This window comes from Poecilia mexicana, unplaced genomic scaffold (genome assembly GCF_051168715.1).
Source record: "Poecilia mexicana isolate PSO_F unplaced genomic scaffold, ASM5116871v1 scaffold_9, whole genome shotgun sequence".
Classification (NCBI taxonomy): Eukaryota; Metazoa; Chordata; class Actinopteri; order Cyprinodontiformes; family Poeciliidae; genus Poecilia; species Poecilia mexicana.
In genome coordinates this window covers 24,885,184-24,902,686 of record NW_028263378.1, presented here as the reverse complement: position 1 = coordinate 24,902,686, position 17,503 = coordinate 24,885,184, and the positions used below count along the sequence as shown (strand labels likewise).

Here is a 17,503-nt window from a genome sequence, read left to right as displayed (position 1 = left end):
GAGAGAGAGAGAGAGAGAGAGAGAGAGAGAGAGAGAGAGAGAGAGAGAGAGAGAGAGAGAGAGAGAGAGAGAGAGAGAGAGAGAGAGAGAGAGAGAGAGAGAGAGAGAGAGAGAGAGAGAGAGAGAGAGAGAGAGAGAGAGAGAGAGAGAGAGAGAGAGAGAGAGAGAGAGAGAGAGAGAGAGAGACCCTCCGCCCCCCACTCCCGCTCTGTTCTACAAATGTTTCCAACTGCTGGAGGTGGGTGAAAAGCCCCTTACCGTGTGTGGCCGCTGCAGCTGCAGGGACAGCGTGGCAGGGTTGTGCAGGTGCCGTGAGTCCACAGTTCTCCGGCCTGGCGGCACAGACTGGGGATGAGAGGACATGCTGGCACCGCCGCTTCCTCTACAAGCAGGGAGAGGGTGTGGCTGTCAAGAAAGTGCCATGCATTATGGGCCGTATCTTTTAGCCTGCAACCTGTAGTGAGAAGGGAAAAAAAAAAAAAAAAAAAAGAATTGAGAAACCAGAAGAAGGCTCGGATAAAGCATTGTAGACAATAACATGAAAGGAATAAAGCTATTAAACTTTCTGTTGAAGTTGAGTAAGATCTTAGTGCGACCTGGCAAGTACCAGCTGACCACCTTGAGGTTTAAGTGTGCGTGACTATCTACATTGAATATCGGAGAATCATCACCTTCCTACCACAGCTGCTTCCCCCTTCCACCGCTTCGAAGATACAGGACTAAGTCCCTGCACCTGCTACGCTCAGCCCCTCTGCTACTGCCCGATGAATGGCCCACTGTCCTGAAACTGCAGACTCGCATGCAAAGATCACTTGCAAAACTACAGACAGCAATCAGAGGAAATTAAAAAAAAAAAAAAAAAAAAAAAACTCCTGGCCAGATAAGACACATGCCCTGAATAAAGAAAAAGCTACTTTTTTTTTTTGCTACACATTATCTAAACCACTGAACCAAGCTGAATGCACACATCAAGCAGTGTGCAAGATAAACATCCAGGCTCTGACCTTTAACACATTCAGAACTACATGCTTGAGAAAAGGTGCACTAGTGAGAAGGATGTCAGTGGCAAAACTTAAAAAGACTAAAACGTATGATTTTACCGTGTCAAGCACACAATGTAGGTGATTGCACCTCACAAAGGTTGCACCTACGTGATTCCGCCGAGATGCAGAAATAGGTCCTTACAAAGTGTGCAGACTTAAAAAAGAGAGAGATACCGTGTAACAAAGACGTACAGATTATGGATAAACAGCAAAGCTCTCTTGGTATGGGTGTGCTGTGGTGGCGCAAGGGTTTAGCACAACCCACATATGGATGCCTTAGTCCTCGATGTGGCTGTTACAGTTTCGATTCCCGGCCTTGGCGACCTTTACTGCACATCTTCCCCCTATCTTATTACCCCACTTTCCTGTCAATTAACTATCAAATAAAGGCCACTAGAGCCAAATAAATAAAAAAAAAATAAAAAAATAAAATATATATATATATATATATATATATATATATATATATATATATATATATAAGCTCTCTTAGTAAATTTGGGAAAAAAACAAAAAAAATCAACTAAATTGTCAATGGGAGAAATTGTAAAAAAAAATTTCTAAACGTGTAAACTCTTATTGACTGTAGGTTTGTAGTCCATGCGCCTGCCTGTGTTCCCTACAAATTCCTACAAAAGTTGTTGAGCAGCATTTTCTATGATATAATTAGATAGGTCTGTGGTTAATTCAGGCTGTGTGACGGTGAGAGAGAGAGACATTTTCAAGAGGTAGCAGAAAGGCTGTATTGAAAGTTGCCTGATTTTTTTCCTCCTGAACTTCCAACCTATGTCTGTTATGCTGGATTGGGAAATGTTGGCAGGAAAGGTGGACATTTGTTGTATCGTTTATTGTGATAGCGATGAATTTTGATTCATCGCTATCACAATAAATGTAAATTAATGATGTTTAAACCACCCCCAAAACTGTCTATATTGTTGAGACAGTTAGTTTTACTATTTTTCTCCTCTCTTTCTTTATTGAGAATATCAATAAATAACAATACATTTTACAGTATTATTACATGCAGTTACTGTGAGCAGTTTTGCAATACAAATCACAATTTATGTGACTGGTGTCCTAAAGAAGCACATTGCAAGCCGGTATGTTTTTCAAGTGCAGTTCTGTGTTTGAAAAACAGTAATAAATAGCTCATATTGTCACTTTTATCGTTATCACAATAGTACCACAGAATGTATAATATGTCCATATTGCCCACCCCTAGTTGGCAGCCATTCAAAAATGTCAGAGTTAAGATGATAACAATCCACAGGCTTTCACATAGACTGTTTAAGTAACGCTGGCTATGTTAATCCCTCTTGCTAGTAAAAATGCCACGTCCAAATACATTTTCACTGTTTTAAAATACAATATTAGTCAAACGTGCTGCACTAAAGTGAGCTGCTTCCACTTCAAATATTACATTGGACACAACCATTTTTAACAGTGGTTAGGTCTGTGGTTAAATCCCCTTCATGTTTCCTAAAGAGAAACTAACATAGTTTAAAAAAATGAATGTTGTCCGTTCAAAGCCTTAGAAAAGGCTTTGAAAATCATTAACAACATTCTGTTTGGTGTGTCTGTGTAGGTAAATCAGGTCAGATAGTATGATTTTACTGTGCAGAAGTCTTGCACATTATATAATCCCTATTATCTCAAAATGGAGTTATGTAGTCATGGTGCTACAGTAAATATTTCAAGAAAAAAATCCTTACAATGTTTTCAGGCTTAAGAAAATATACAAGAATTTAAAATAAAAGGGAGGAGAGCCGTTGTGCAACAGAGCGCATAAAAAGATTTAACTCATACCTAGCTTTCGAAACAAAATAAAAAAAGAACCTATAAAAAATGTTGAAATATGTAAAGAACTGAACTGAAATTCAGCAATGTGAACGTGAATCAACATTTTAGACAGAATAAACCAGATACTGAATCCTATTTCTCCTTCATGCAACAGCTATTGTTTTTGCTAGCATAAGTAAAACGTTTGTCCCTGCTCTACAGTTTCAAATTACCATCTATGTTCTATAATATAAGGAATTTCAAACCCTTATTAACCTAACTGAATAATTTATTCCAATATACCCAATTTTCAGAGCAGGAGACTGGTCTCCATTCGACCGCGTAGTCCAACCGTACTTCCTGAAAATCACTGGTATCCTGCTACTGAACATTTCACGCTTTAAGAAATCTTTATGCTTTGCTTTTGGATCTTCCCTGAATAGAAACAATATGTGCTCAATAAAATATATCAGATACAGCACAATCTTCAGTCGTCCAGCTTGTGGCTGTGATGCTCCCAAGCAGACATGCATGCATGTAATAGTACTAGCAGGCTGACTAAGGCTTGTGACGTGTCCCTGCTGCTCTTGCCAACAAAGAAATAAGGACTCCTGCCATTTCTTTCAGTCTCTGACGAGTGACGCCTTGCTCCCTCTTCAGGTTTCGTTGCCATGCGAGGCGCACAACAGGAGGCAGAGTGACAGAAATATGGACCAAAAGACTAACTCCCTGAAGTCTTGACAGCACAGCCAAGTGTTCTGAGTGGACTGCAATTGTGCCCAGTGACAGAAAAGCTGCCACTCCCAACTCAGCCTTCACTGCCTTGCTAGATGACAATTTCAACCCAGGGCACTATAAAACCGACATTATTCTACACAGACTAAAACCCAAAAAGTATTATCACGCCTGTATTTTTCAAATCATGAAACTAAAGGTGTCTATGGTCCACTTGGCCTCTACAACCACGTTTGACATTGCACAGAGAAAACAAGAAGGTTCTGACTTTTCTAGTTGCTGCAGAAGCTTCGTACAAAACAATCAACACCCAGATAGAGGTTAATCGATTTCAGCTTTTTCACAATAGCACACAAACAACTACTAGCCTCTCTTTGACCTACTTGACAATTTGCCCCTTAGCCACGAGAAATCCAATCTTTATGCAACTAGTTAATGCACCACAGCCAGGCAGTAGTAGCATGAGGTAACACCAAAACTCCTCAGTGTGGAAGTTGCTGCTGAGAGAAGAGGACTCAATGCAACTCGTCGGTTCCATAAAAAAGCAAATCAAAAACTGAGACCCAGAAATTTATTTTGAGAGAAACCTTATTTCCGAAGAGATGTTGCAACTTTATCTGTGGTTCAATCAGGATGCAGGAGAGTGCGACCTTAAAGGAGATAACAAGAAGGCTAAACGGAGAGCAGCAAATCTGCCAATTTAGACGTTGCAGTATTCTTCTACTTCAGGGTAAGACGACGACTTGCTCCAGGCTAAAGCATGTCAGACAAAACCTGTTTAATCTGTCAGCTATGTGAAGAAGCAGCTGCTGAGAAACACTGAGTCACTATGAAACGGTTTCACCTTCTAAACAATGTTGCTGTTTGCAGACAGTCTACTTTCTAGGCAGGCACACAAGGGAGATCACTGTTGGGCTCGAAAGAGCGCCAGCATGGCCGCCATGAGAAGAATGCATCATTCTTCTCCATGACAACAGACAAATGTAGCATAATGGAGGCCTGTCACGATAACTTTTGATGGACGATAAATAATTATTGCGAGAAGCAGTAATATTATGAAGACCCTTTTCAAGTGATACGTTGATAATGGCATAATAATGCAAGTACGCCCTTAAAAACCAGTAAGTTGTAAAGAACACTCCAAACTGAAACTGGAAGATATCTTCAATAGCCGAAATAAAATATAACAAAAAAACAATAAATAAAATTAAAATAAAGTATTTTCAGCCACAACCATCAACAAAATTGATTATGATGTCTCCAAACAAAATTGCCTTTCAAAAGCTCATTTTAATTTATCATGAGATAAATTGATTGCTTAATGCTTAGAATAATGTGACCCACAAATATGTGACATTACTCCCATTTTAGGTCACAGGTTTTGCATTTTGTTGCTAGAATAATTTTCATATTTGAATTTTCAAGAACCTCAGAGTATTTTTCTCCCTCCCACCACGATTCTGCATGAGACATCCTTCATGTTGATTAAGTTGGGTGAGAAACCTCAAACCCAATCAGTACTGTGTGCTTTGGCTGCTGATTTGCTGATGTGATATGGACTTTGTGGGGATCCTGGACTTGGATAAGAACATGCCCTCTTCAGAACCGTTTGATAACTGGTTTTCGAGACTGAGGGGGAAAACCCTCCATTTGGGTTTGTCCAGCTTTCTTCATTTCTGCCATTCTGAAGAAAAAGGTTGTTTTCCATTCCACTTTGAACAAGATTATACCAAACATCCTCTCCCTGCTGTTGATGGACCATGTCAGCCTACACACGGCTCACAGCACCAGCACTTGCATTGAAGAGTATCCAGTATCAACGCTGGGTCAATACTGGCACACGCTGCCAGCGGGTGACCCCTGGACACCGCTGGCAGCCAACTCACTGAAAATTCAAATATCCAGGCATTTCAATTACTGAGTCCAGAGAGATTCAAGGCCTCTGATATTAATGAATGGACTCCCTGCTTTCTACTATTCCCCATGCTTTGAGAGCTAAACAGATCAGAAGAGACGAGGACTTTTCCACTGGGGGTTGAAAAAAAAAAAATTTTGAAAACTCATCAGTAAAAACGTGTTAATATGAATTAGTTTCATATTAATAAATCGATTCAAGCAGCAAATTTGAGTGGTTTTTCCTTAGAGGTTGAGCAATGTGTTCTTATCTCTGATAATCATTGAAGTGTTGAGAAACAGATCAACTCATTGCTTTACATGTAGGAAGGAAAAGAATTTAAGTCAGATTGACGATGAGATTGTTTATATACAAGTGAACTAAATTATACTGTAGTGCAGTATTATTTAAAACAGCACAGTGACCTAATGGCTGCCAATGCTCTATGGTTTAACATCCATCGGTCAGAACATTCCTATCAGTTAGTATCAATAATCATAATCGGCCAAAACTGGTGTTTGTATGTGAAAGTTGAAGAAAAACCGAAGATAAAAATGCAGTAAAAATGTTCCCATCAACTTATTTCTCTTTCTCACCGTTTATGTTTTAATTATGTTTTTTAAATCCCTTTCTCACATACTGTTTTTATTTTAATTCTGTAAAGCACTTTGAAATGCCTTGCTGCTGAAATGTGCTATACAAATAAAATTTGATTGATTGATTGATTGATTGATTGATTAATCTAATAGAAGTCCATATTCAAAGTACGTAAACTGTAATCATGAAGGAGTATTTCTTAGTGGATTACTCAATTCAAAGACCCATTTAACATTTTAAGAACGAAATCTCTAGAACAATGCTGATCTTTTCTCATTTATTTTTATGTACTAATGCAAGGTCAGCAACTTCCACAGTAGGTCAGAGTTCCTCACAGTGATTTCTTTTAAAGTTTCCCAACCGTGACACACTGAATAATACCCTCTACAAGATGTTTTTATAGTGCAAGATCAGATAAGATGCAAAGGTTAGGGTGCAAATGTGCAAGCTGCCATTGTCTCAGTCTAGCTTACAGTTTTTTGGGGGTTTTTTTTGAAGCACAAAGAGGGGCTCTATATGCCCTTCCTTCCTGCTCAACTGTCACAGACACAAAGTGTCACTTGATTGCCGTTACGCAAAGAGCTCCATTACGAAAGGCTGAACATGGTTCTGGCTTTAAGACACAGAGGAGCTCTGTAAACATGGGCTCGTAGAGGCCGCGAGACGAGAGAAACACTACTCAAAGTCTCACACAGACTAAAGAAAGAGAACATCCTTTGTGCTTAGTCTAAACTCGGCTTCAAATATTTTGTGAAACGCTTACGCTTCTTTAGAGCCTCTCAGAGCTGCGAAAGTAAAACAAAAAAAGCAGAATATGCTGATGCAAAAGGCATCATTTCTAGAGGGAAAAACAAAATAAAGAAAAAGTGAGGAGCAAAAAAAAAAAAAAAAAAAGAAAGAAAAGAAAATTTTTGTCTAAAGCTGCTCTTTGATGACAATCCAGTCCAGAGAAGTTCCCTAAAGGAAGAAAACAAGCCCTAATGCAGTCACAAGATCTACACAAGACCGAAGGATGGAAAACTGAGAGCGCCGACACAATAAGAGAAATTTGACGTCCACTTTGAGGTGGAATGGGACCTTCCAGACAAGAGGCTAAACACATGCACTGGCACTGCTACAGACACCCACAGGCAAGTCGATGGCTCCCAGCCAGCGCGGCGAATGAACCCAGTCACCTCACTCTGCTGCTCCGCTCTCTTCTCTTCCACATAGCGAAGGGCCTCAGCCTTCAGCGGTGCGAGCCAATATTTCATCCGCTTACCTCCCCACCCCCTCTCTACGCCCCGCCACCCTCCCGCTCCATTTTAGGAATGGCTGTGGAAATACTAGCACAGAGCGCACAGACAGCTTCCAGCCTGCCAAGAAGAGCAGGAGGCAGACTTCAAACAACAGTTTAATTCCACTGACATAAACACTAAATCAAATCTCCGTCTAGAGCGACCTGGTAGCTTCGCAGCCCAGCTCTAAAAGCTACACCTCAGAAAATGTTTGGGTTTTTTTTTTTGTGTTTTTTTAAATAAAGTCCAATATCTAGAAATATGATCCTGTTAAACATAAATAACCTTCAAAACGGGTTTTGACGCTTTGGGGTTTTCAGTTCGCCCGCTACGATACCTCCAGTTCAAGTTGAATCATCAATAAAGTGTCAGTCACGAAGGACTGCTTTAAAGCAAACAAGTTAGCCTGGTGATTATGCGATTTTCCTTGTTACCACTAAAGTGATGGATGGTATATGAGACATTTATGTGGTGGTCGTGAACACTGGCATAAAGAGTTGGAACTGCAAAACATGGCCCGGCAGCATTAGTCATACCTCTGTGTGTGTGTAAAGTAATATAGTATTATTTCAGGAAAACCTGACGACTTTAATCTGCACTTGCATAACTGGCCTAAATCCGTGGACTGCAGAATGCTGTAGGCTGCATTCTTTGGATTTTGTTATGTCATTCATTTCACACCTTTTTTTTTTTTTAATCTGTGTTATTCCATTTTTGCCAAACATTTTCCATATATTGTTCTCGCCTTTTACAGTCCTGTAAATGAGATGCCAGAAAAGGTTTTCTCTGCCTGTATGAGTGAAGAGTCACTCTGCTTTTCCACCTTTCCCTCGCTTACAAGCAAAATAACTTTGGTTTGGAAACATTTCCTACGACAAAAAAAAAAAGAAAAAAAAAATGGCTTTGCTTGTATGGAATGTAAAGCAACAGTACTGCCCCTCCCCCACTTGTTTCAGCACACTGGAGAAAAACACATCTAGGGGTTTAGAAATACTTCTGCTGCCACTAATAGTTTTGAAGGGGGGAGTATTACCCAGAGTGAAAACTCTTCAGAGCAACTAAGAGTGTTTCGTCTTATTGCACAAATTAAAATCCAAGTCCTTCTGTTCCCATTTGTCATTTCCCCCTCCCTTGCCTCGTAAATGTCGCTGTCGCCATCACCAAGTGCATTAAGCATTTGTTCGTCCATGTTGCTGATTACAGATGAAAAGTCGCCGACAGATGCAGGCGTGCTAACGGAGGCTAATGCAGCAGTTGTAGGTCTGAGGCTGTCGGCTATGCGCTCTTCAGCCTTAAGAAAAATCTTGTAGTGAACCAGGTTCTTTCTCAAGCCAGATGCGTTTCCTCCGCCGCCATTGAACTTCACGTCGCAAATATTGCAACGGGCATAATCTGCATCGCATTTTGAAAAGTGGAGCCATAACTTTGAGCATTTTCTATCGGCCATGCTTACTTTGTTTACTGAACTAGCGGCTGCTGACGTCATTACGCTCTTGCGCGTGCTATGCTGCATTCAGGACAAGCATGGAAAATGCCCTGCTCTTCCTCCATACTGTCACAATGATGAACTTGTACAAGTACCGACCTTATTCGGTTCCCCGTTAACTGTAGGCTGGTCTACCTGAGCAGACAGCCTGACTAATTAATCAAGTAATATCAGTTTGTTATAATCATATTACTCTACATAAAGTTTAATGAAAACATTTTGTTTTTTTGTGGCATTTTTATTACAGTAATAAAAATGCCATTTTAGCTGCAGCATAAACAGTTGCTTTTCTGTCCCAAAAGCCATTAGATCATGCTTAACATTTTTATTCTCTTGCATAAATGCTTTGACCCCCCGAAACCATTTCAACTTTCTCAAGATTATTGCACGCCAAGTCTTTCGGTCATTCATGCTTCCCATTGTGTGCGTAAAGCTGAACTGTTTTATGCACACAATGATCTGTCAGATTTTTCTCACAAGCAAAAAAATTTTTTCCCACATTACTTTCTCACTCATTGAAGATGGATATTACAACCCTGGCAGAAATAGATGAAGTCAAAACTTTGACAATGCGCAGCTAGTTTTTTTTTTTTTTTTTTTTTACTTTGTTGCAAAAAGAGAGGGGGGAAAAAGAGAAAAAGAAACATGTGTGACAATGAATCACTGTGCATGAATCAGCCTGTAATTTGCATTTCTAAAACAAATGCATGTAGAAGTCAAATTATGAAGATGAATGAAGACATCAAGGTCTCAGGAAAGAAATCTGAACACAATGTGGAGAATAAAAGAAATGAAAGACAATGACCAGAAAAAGGGAAAGAAATAACTTTGAAAAAAAAAATAGGATGGAGGCAAGATTTACAGACTAACATTTACAAAAAGTCAAATATCCAGCATTAGTAAAAACCTAAACATAAAAAGTTAGAGTGCTAAGTGTAGATGGTAGATGACTGGAAGAAAGGAATTTTCAAAAATCAATCTTGAATATGAATTGGCGAAAAAGAAAAAAAGACATAAATGTCGACAGTTATTGATTATCTGAAGCCTTAGATCAGCACAGAAAGCTGGGAATGTATACACCTGTCATTCTTTCAGGTCAAAGTTTGATGATAATGTCTCAGAGTGATGATAACATTTTCCAGAGAGTAGAACAACTTTTGATAATTAAAAAAATATTTACCACTTCTAGGCAAATGTATGACTCACTTCAAATCACTGCAGACAGATGCCAAACACAGCTCTTCAAAAAAAAAAAAAAAAAACATGTTAAAATGTTAAAGTTACCTAAAACGTATGATTTCTACCAGTAAGCTGACCACAGTAGCTCTGTGTTTAATCATATCTCTGATTCTGTTAATTTCTGCTGATGCTCTCATGTTGTGAAAAGTAACAATCCTCACACTAAGGTATTGGGGGTTTCCAGTCATCTTTAGAGAAACTTTTCTAGTTACCACGATAACAAAATGTTTTTTGATAAATTCCCCTTACGACATCTGGCCAACAGCTGGAGCTAAATTAAACTGGAACTGTATGGTACAGATTAAAAAGATAGTTTAATATCTTCTAACCTGATCTAACATCAACCAGAATGTTAGAAGCTGATTGGTGAATACCGTGTTGCTCATAATCCGAAAAAAATTTCTTCAATAGGATTTCTTCTTTTTATATTATTAAATCTTCACATTACACCCACCCACATGTGCAGGTTAATCCGGTTTCCTAGATGTGTAATCCATAACGACTGCTGCGTTATATATGAAACAGACTCCAAGAAAACTGGAAATCCTTCCCCATTTTCAAACCATCAAAGTCAGAGTCTATTTTTTCTTTGCTTCTCAGTCAAACTGACACATTGTTCTTTCTTACGAGTTGTACCCCCAAAGATTAGATTTAATATCCCTCCTAAGGACGAACATTTGATGTGAAAAAGGAAGAATTATGAAGTGATTGAAGTGAAATGGGCTATAAGATTCAGGGGCATAAAAAAAATAAAAAGAAAAACAGATTTGAGGAGAAACATTTGAAGTTTATAAAGCGGTGCCCTAGAGAGCAGAGCTCATGAGCGGAGGGGGCTTCCAGGAATCAGCCCAGGAATGTGGCACCCTGTCAGGTCTCGTAAGGATTTATCTCCCTGGAGCCTCATTACAGAAGGGCCCTGGCAAAGGAGGCTCACACTCGCTTACCCTTTTCTTTTACTCAGCCCAGAGCTCAGCAGTTAAACGCTCACAGACATTAAACATTGTTAACGGACTTGATTTTTAATACTTTCAGAAAAACACTTGAGTGTTTTTTTTTTTCCTTTAACCGTAAAAAGGTAAGGATCCTGTTTTTCATCACATTGAAAAAGTAAACACTTGTCACCCAAAGATCTTATCAGGCTAAAGGAAGGAGAAAAAAATAGATTCATATATTACAGCTTGTACAGTTTCAGCACACATCATTTCAATTCATCAAACTGATTAACACTAGAGGTGCGCCGATTGCAGTTTTCTGGCCAATCGCCGATTACTTATCTTTTAATTCCGATCGATACCAATTTTGTTTTGTCTGAAATGTTGCTCAATGTACCAAGAAAATTGCTGAGTTGGCAACAGTGAGGTCACTATTTTTAATTATAAATGTGCAGACATAACTTGGAGGGCTGGTCTGTCAGTCAAACCTTTCTCACTGGAGAGCAAAATAGGACAGTGGTTGATTTAGACCTTTGCCAAGATCGGCTTCATACGTAAAACAAAAATTAAAAAAAAAAAATAAAAATCAGCCAGTCACTGATCTCCCAAAATTAAGGACACCTGCACCCCTAATTAACACACCTGATTCAGATTAATTTAAAGTATGAATACTTCAAAAAACAAAACAAAACAAAAACAGGGGAATGTGCCTTGAAGACCAGGGTTGGAAAACAGAGAAATGCATCTCTGTATTTTTTTTTTTTTTTAGACTGATGGAAAATGTCTGATTTGGTTGGTAAAACTAGCTATTAGTGACAACAGACACACAATCCAGTCTAGTTTTACACAATTAGAATTTTTGTGCGGCGTAATGACGCGAAGACACTAAATTAGAAAATAAGAATCACAGGAACATGATGAGAATTCAGCAAAATTTCAGAAAAACTAATTTTCCACTTTTATTTGTTTAAAAACAGCAAATCAAGTAAAGAATCTGTCATCTGTGTGTAGAACAACTCAGCCCAGGTTCACGGGTTCCCATTTTGAGGTTTTTAAGCCTAATGTCTAATTCTAAGTGTTTGAATCTTTTCCTTCTGTGTTTACACAAACCCCCCCAAAAAAAGATTAAAAAAAAAAAAAAAAAAATCACCAAAACGTTTTAAAAGTTTACTGAAACGGTCCTTTAGCTCAGCACCGATGGAGCAGATGCCAACTTCAGCTTGTTCTCTGCCTCTTACCGTCTCCGTGTCTAATTACTAAATGTCAAGAGAAACCGTAAAGTGCTGGGGACTTTTTCACCAGCAGATAGTTTCAGCCGGTCTGATGGGCAGCTGGTTTCCACAAACAACAATGTGATGAATCAAAAAGTACTCTCTTTCTTTTTACAAATTAGTCAATTGGGAATATTCAATTTAATGGTACCAAATTTCAAAGGGCTCTAAAGGGGGGAGAAAAATATTTCCTTTATACAGTCGTAATTAAATGCTTTTGATAAGACAGTGGGAGTTGAGTACCCAGAGTTTTACTGGCTTTATAGAGCACATTTCACAACCCCTGTCCCAAACTCCTAACATCTATTGCTGCACACCACCAGTCAGCTGACTGAAAGAAAACCACTCGTGTTTCCTTTGTTCAGAAAAAAAAGGAAAAAACATCTGATTGGATACATTTCTATTCACGAAAAACACAGTCATGCTTACAAACTAAAAGAGCACCTGCCATCATTTCTGTTGACACAACGTCGTTTTAAAAGCTTATGTTATTCTACAAAGACCAGAAAAAAGTTTGCTATTCTGCAAAATAAGTGTTTGAAAGCTAGTTTCAAAATGAGTAGGCGATTAGTCTACCTTGTGCAGGACAATAAAATAACTTCAATAACTCATCAAGAAACAGAAAATATTAACATAAAAGGCTGAACTAAAAATTCAAAAAGGCAGGGGACAGAGAAATTTTTAAAAACTTGTATAAAATTTTTCCTAGTTGTATTTAAATACATTTACATTCATAAATTGTACTGTAATTAGGGTATATACATCAGTATATAAACAGGGAGCATCAATAGTGTCAAAAGTGTCAATAAACCATTAAGTTCTGTAAATCATAAGGGTATTCAACATCTAGCTAATATTAATCTCTGGGGGAGGGTAAAAAAATAAATAAATCATTAAGCCTACTCTTTATTTTGTATATTTCATGCCAAATGCACAGTTTCCAAACAGAAAAAGGTCATCACAGTTTAAAGTTTATACCATCATACATGGCCTCATAAAAACACAGGAGACAAACAGTTCAGTATCAGGTCAGTGGCTTTTAACATTGTCAAACTGTAACAAATATCATTATACATGTCACCCAGCCCCAAATATGTTTTTCCTCAGGAAGCGGCTGCTGTCATGTGGCACCGCTGACCCAGTTTCAACTTTAAGATTTACGTGACATTTCCAGATAAATCATGGTGTGATGAACTAATATTCAACATTTAGCACTATTCACAGCAGCAGAAGCTAAACTACACGAAACACAATGAAAAAAGAGGAAGTTTAAGTACAACAGCCGAAGACATTGGGAAAGTAGCACAGTTCATTTACAAGCAGAAGGAAGTAACATCCACTGCTTTCTGGTAAAACCTACGAATACTGACGGCACAGTTAATGTTTGTTTCCTACACACACTGGCTACCGAAGGGAACGGTGTGTGTTCAGGTTCCAAGAAGAACGCAAAAACCTACTTAAAATCAAATCCAATCAAATCACGATTTAAAGCAAAGTAGGCTTCCGCCCCCACCCAAACGAAGTGCAAAATTAGGTGACAGAGAGTCTGTAAAAACGCAGCAGGTGACATAATCATTGGCTGTGTCAGCTTGATATATAGCGCAGCTGCAAGCATGCAGGTGGCTGGCGCATTACCATTAGGGCCAAACATTTGACAGAACATCCTCACACCTCTAGGCTGATCTAGCTTTTACCTCTGCTCAACTTTCACAAAGGAATCCTGTGGTCACAACAAAAATTGGCAACTCAAGACCTGTTGTGGGAAGGGTGAACAGCCACAGTTAACTCTGACACGGACAGAACCCGTCTGTTAGACAGAGGCACAGCCGACGCTTTAAAAACCGCAACCTGTCTCACCGTTTGTAGTTCAATCTGTTCCAACGCAACTTCCTCTGCACAAACATCACAGGCACAGGCAGTGAGGACGGCGAGCATTTCTAGACATGATTCTGAAACCGATACTTCAACGACGAGTAGCGGTTTGACAGTTAGGTTTGGAAAGACTTGTAGAAAAACTGGTGTCAACTTCACAAATGGGGCATTTCGATTGCGCAATACATGTATGTGTAAGCCTGTCGCAATAAGCAATAAAAAAATCAATCACATGATGAATAGTAATAATAACATCCGTTTCCATGACTGATTGTTTTATTTGTGTCTTTCTCTCTTCCTACTGAAGGTTGGATGACAAAAGGTTTCAGTCAAAAGTCTTTGTCTAAAGCCCCTTTGGTGAAATTTTGTTTACCAGAACTTTAGTACCCATTTTATTAGAAGTTAAATGTCTTATAGTTTCAGTGTTAAATGTTTGTTAGGAATTAAAATGTATTGATCTGAGAAAGGGTTATTAGGCCGTTACCATTATGGAGTCAAAAACAACAATTTTATCGTTTATCACAATAATTTCTGGGACATTGTATCGTCTGACATAATTTATGGTGCAGTAATAGATGGTTTAATAAGACAAGTTTCTTTCTCTAATGAGATTCCATGATGAAATAGGTGAAAGGTAACTGTAAGTAGGTCACATAATTTGTTTTAAATGGATTAGATAAGTAGCACATTAAACGTTACACAATAGTCCTAAAATATGTTCAACTATGAGAAAAGGAAAGAATTCAAGTTTATTAGTTTGTGTTATAGGGTAGCATAGCATTTACAATTTTTCTATCAATAAAAAAAGCAATACAATAAGTTAGATAGATTCTATTGATTAAAAAAAATGCAAATCATGAAAGAACCCTTGAGACATACGACCATATGCCTTCATCAAGTTGACAACAGATTTATGGCGGTGTGTTGAGGGTGCAGCGGTTTGTAAACGAAAACTCCATTTGCACGCCTCAGAGCTTTTCACCAAATGAAAAGCAAGAAAAGGGAAACGCAAAAGAGGATTTGGTTTTATGGAGCAAGAACATTTAGGTTTTTAGTGGATGGGGGGTTTAAACTCCGCGTGGATTTTTCTGCTGTGTGCGGGGGTTTTTTTTTTTTTTATTAAGATGTGTTGGATTAGTGAGCCATACAGCATTAAGCTTAGAGCTGCACAACATTAGAAAAGCATAAATACTTGACTAAATACTGTTACTGTCTTCCTGCATTGGATTAATTGCAGATATAGACCTTGGATAGTGATGAGTCCATCCTGCTTCTGGGAAAATAATCAAATTCATTGCTTTCATTTCAACAGCAGTGTTTTATAGAATCAGCTGCATCCAGCTGGATTTGCTGATTTGGCAAAGAAACAAAGTAATTGTAGTTTCTGAATGACTTTATTAAAACATCACGAAAAATATTATCACCTCGATTACAACACTTCTATAAACAGCCAACATTTATTGCAGTCCACGCAGTTCTTGGCTATATTGATTTTGGGCCTGGAGAGAGTTAAAGGAAGGCACTTTCTAAACAAGTTACCAGGGTCATACTGAGGTTTTAAAAAGTTGTGGTCTCAAAATTGCTAAATAAATTACCATCCAATAAAATGTCTTTAACGAGATTCAAGGCTAAGTGAGTTTATGTTTATAACTTCATGCATACACCGGGCAGTCCAAAGTGTGTTACACTAAATCAAATGAGAGGCATAAAGAAATAAAAAAAAACACTTTGAAAAACATTGGATAAAAGGAAACAAACATTAATCTCACGCTTCAATCACCCAGCAATTGTGCAGACAGTTCATTAGCGAGACTATTTGATCAAAAGTCGCAGTAAACAATGTTTACAGTCCTCATTTAAAAAAAGAAAGAAAAACAAAGAAGTTTCTTTAAAAAAAACAAAGTTGTCAACAATGTTGGCTAATTAAAATATCCAGAAAAAGAATCGATTCTAAGTAACACGGCTCCCAATTGAAAACACGCCAGCAGAGTTTCCATTTGCGACATTAACTAGCTCACCACTCTGAGCTGCATCTCACACTGGGTGTCTGGGTGTTCCCAGTGCATTGAAGAGCTACCAGCTGGAAGTCACTGAAGCATGTCTGTGACCACCACAACACTCATCGCCCTCGGTGCAAAGAGAATGTATGTTGTGGGAATTCCTCCCAGGAAAGTGAAAGCTTGTAGGATCAAGATTTTGTGGATACCACAAGAAAAAAAAAAAAAGGTGTAAGGTTTGTCTTTTTTAAATACTGTATAAATCTCAATCCAGCTTGCTTCAGCACAAACAAAGTGTCAAGAATTTTCTTTTCTTTTGGGACTAATGAACAGGGACACTGGCGGTCTGGCTGTACAGTACCTACCGACGCAGTCGTCAAGCTGCATCTGTGATGTACACCAGACCCCAAACTGTGTTTCCTGCACAACCTACATTCCCTTCCCACCTCAATAACACTGCGTGATGGTACATAAAGTTAAAAATAACGTCTGTTATTGCAAGATTTAAGCCAGCGTCTAAAACGCTAAACATGTGTTCTGAATGTAACCATTTATTAGAAGCCATTAGCACTAAATTATGACTTTTACAACATTTTGAACAAACTTTTAGCTTTAAATAACTTATTCAACAAAAAGAAAGTTATGCTGAGCTTCTCGTTGAATAAGTAAAAATACCGCGGTATTTAAAATCAAAAACGAATATAGACAATGTTTACATAAGAGTTATTCCTACTACTACAAGAAAAACTTTTTTTTTTTCACAGTCATGTTAACTACAACATTGTAATCAGGAGTTCAACACAAACTTAAGCCAGGACACAGAACAAACAATCCCATAATTCGGTTGTAATTTTCAAGTGCTTATTGTGGAGAATACTCTGCCATTTTGGCTCCTTTGAGAGCAACAAAAGCACAAGAAGCTAATATTAGTCTGATTAATTTATTAAGCAATTTGCTCCCGTAGCCAGCCTGCAGTTGGCTGCTTAACAGACGTGCAGTTTCTAGCTTGCCAGCAACAGTTTTAAAAAAGTGTTGCCTTCAGAATAAATAGAACTTCTTTAGTTAGCAAACCAGAACTTCCACATAACTGATTCTTCTACTCATGTAGGCAAGAAAAAGCCATATAAAGCAATAGGTGGAGGAGGGGCAATGCTGCTGTACCTTCTCTGACATCTCAAAAGTATAATATAGTCATGATCACAAGCAATTTGGGACAATAATTCTGTTTGTATGAAGTGATACCAGCACTGAGTCAATGCATGACGCAGTGCCTTCGCTTCCCATAATTATGAGGGAACAGTACCAAAACACCTTCTGTTCACACCGACAGCAGGAAAACACTTTGACCCTGACAAGGGTACCTGCAGGGTTACCGCAGGCA

The 17,503-nt window shown here is 38.5% G+C and overlaps 1 protein-coding gene across 4 annotated transcripts in view; it reads right to left on the bottom strand.

Moving 5' to 3' along the window:
- ncor2 (nuclear receptor corepressor 2) overlaps positions 1-17,503 on the bottom strand; it is a 115,767-nt gene that overhangs the window by 87,833 nt on the left and 10,431 nt on the right. For 3 of the 4 annotated variants that reach the window (XM_088009044.1, XM_015003724.2, XM_015003723.2), the window contains exon 2: positions 259-454. In XM_088009044.1, the coding sequence (XP_087865170.1) occupies positions 259-363 (105 nt within the window). In that variant the 5' untranslated portion in view covers positions 364-454. Of the gene's footprint in view, positions 1-258; positions 1,464-17,503 lie in introns of those variants that run through there. The other variant, XM_088009043.1, reaches the window with a different exon arrangement.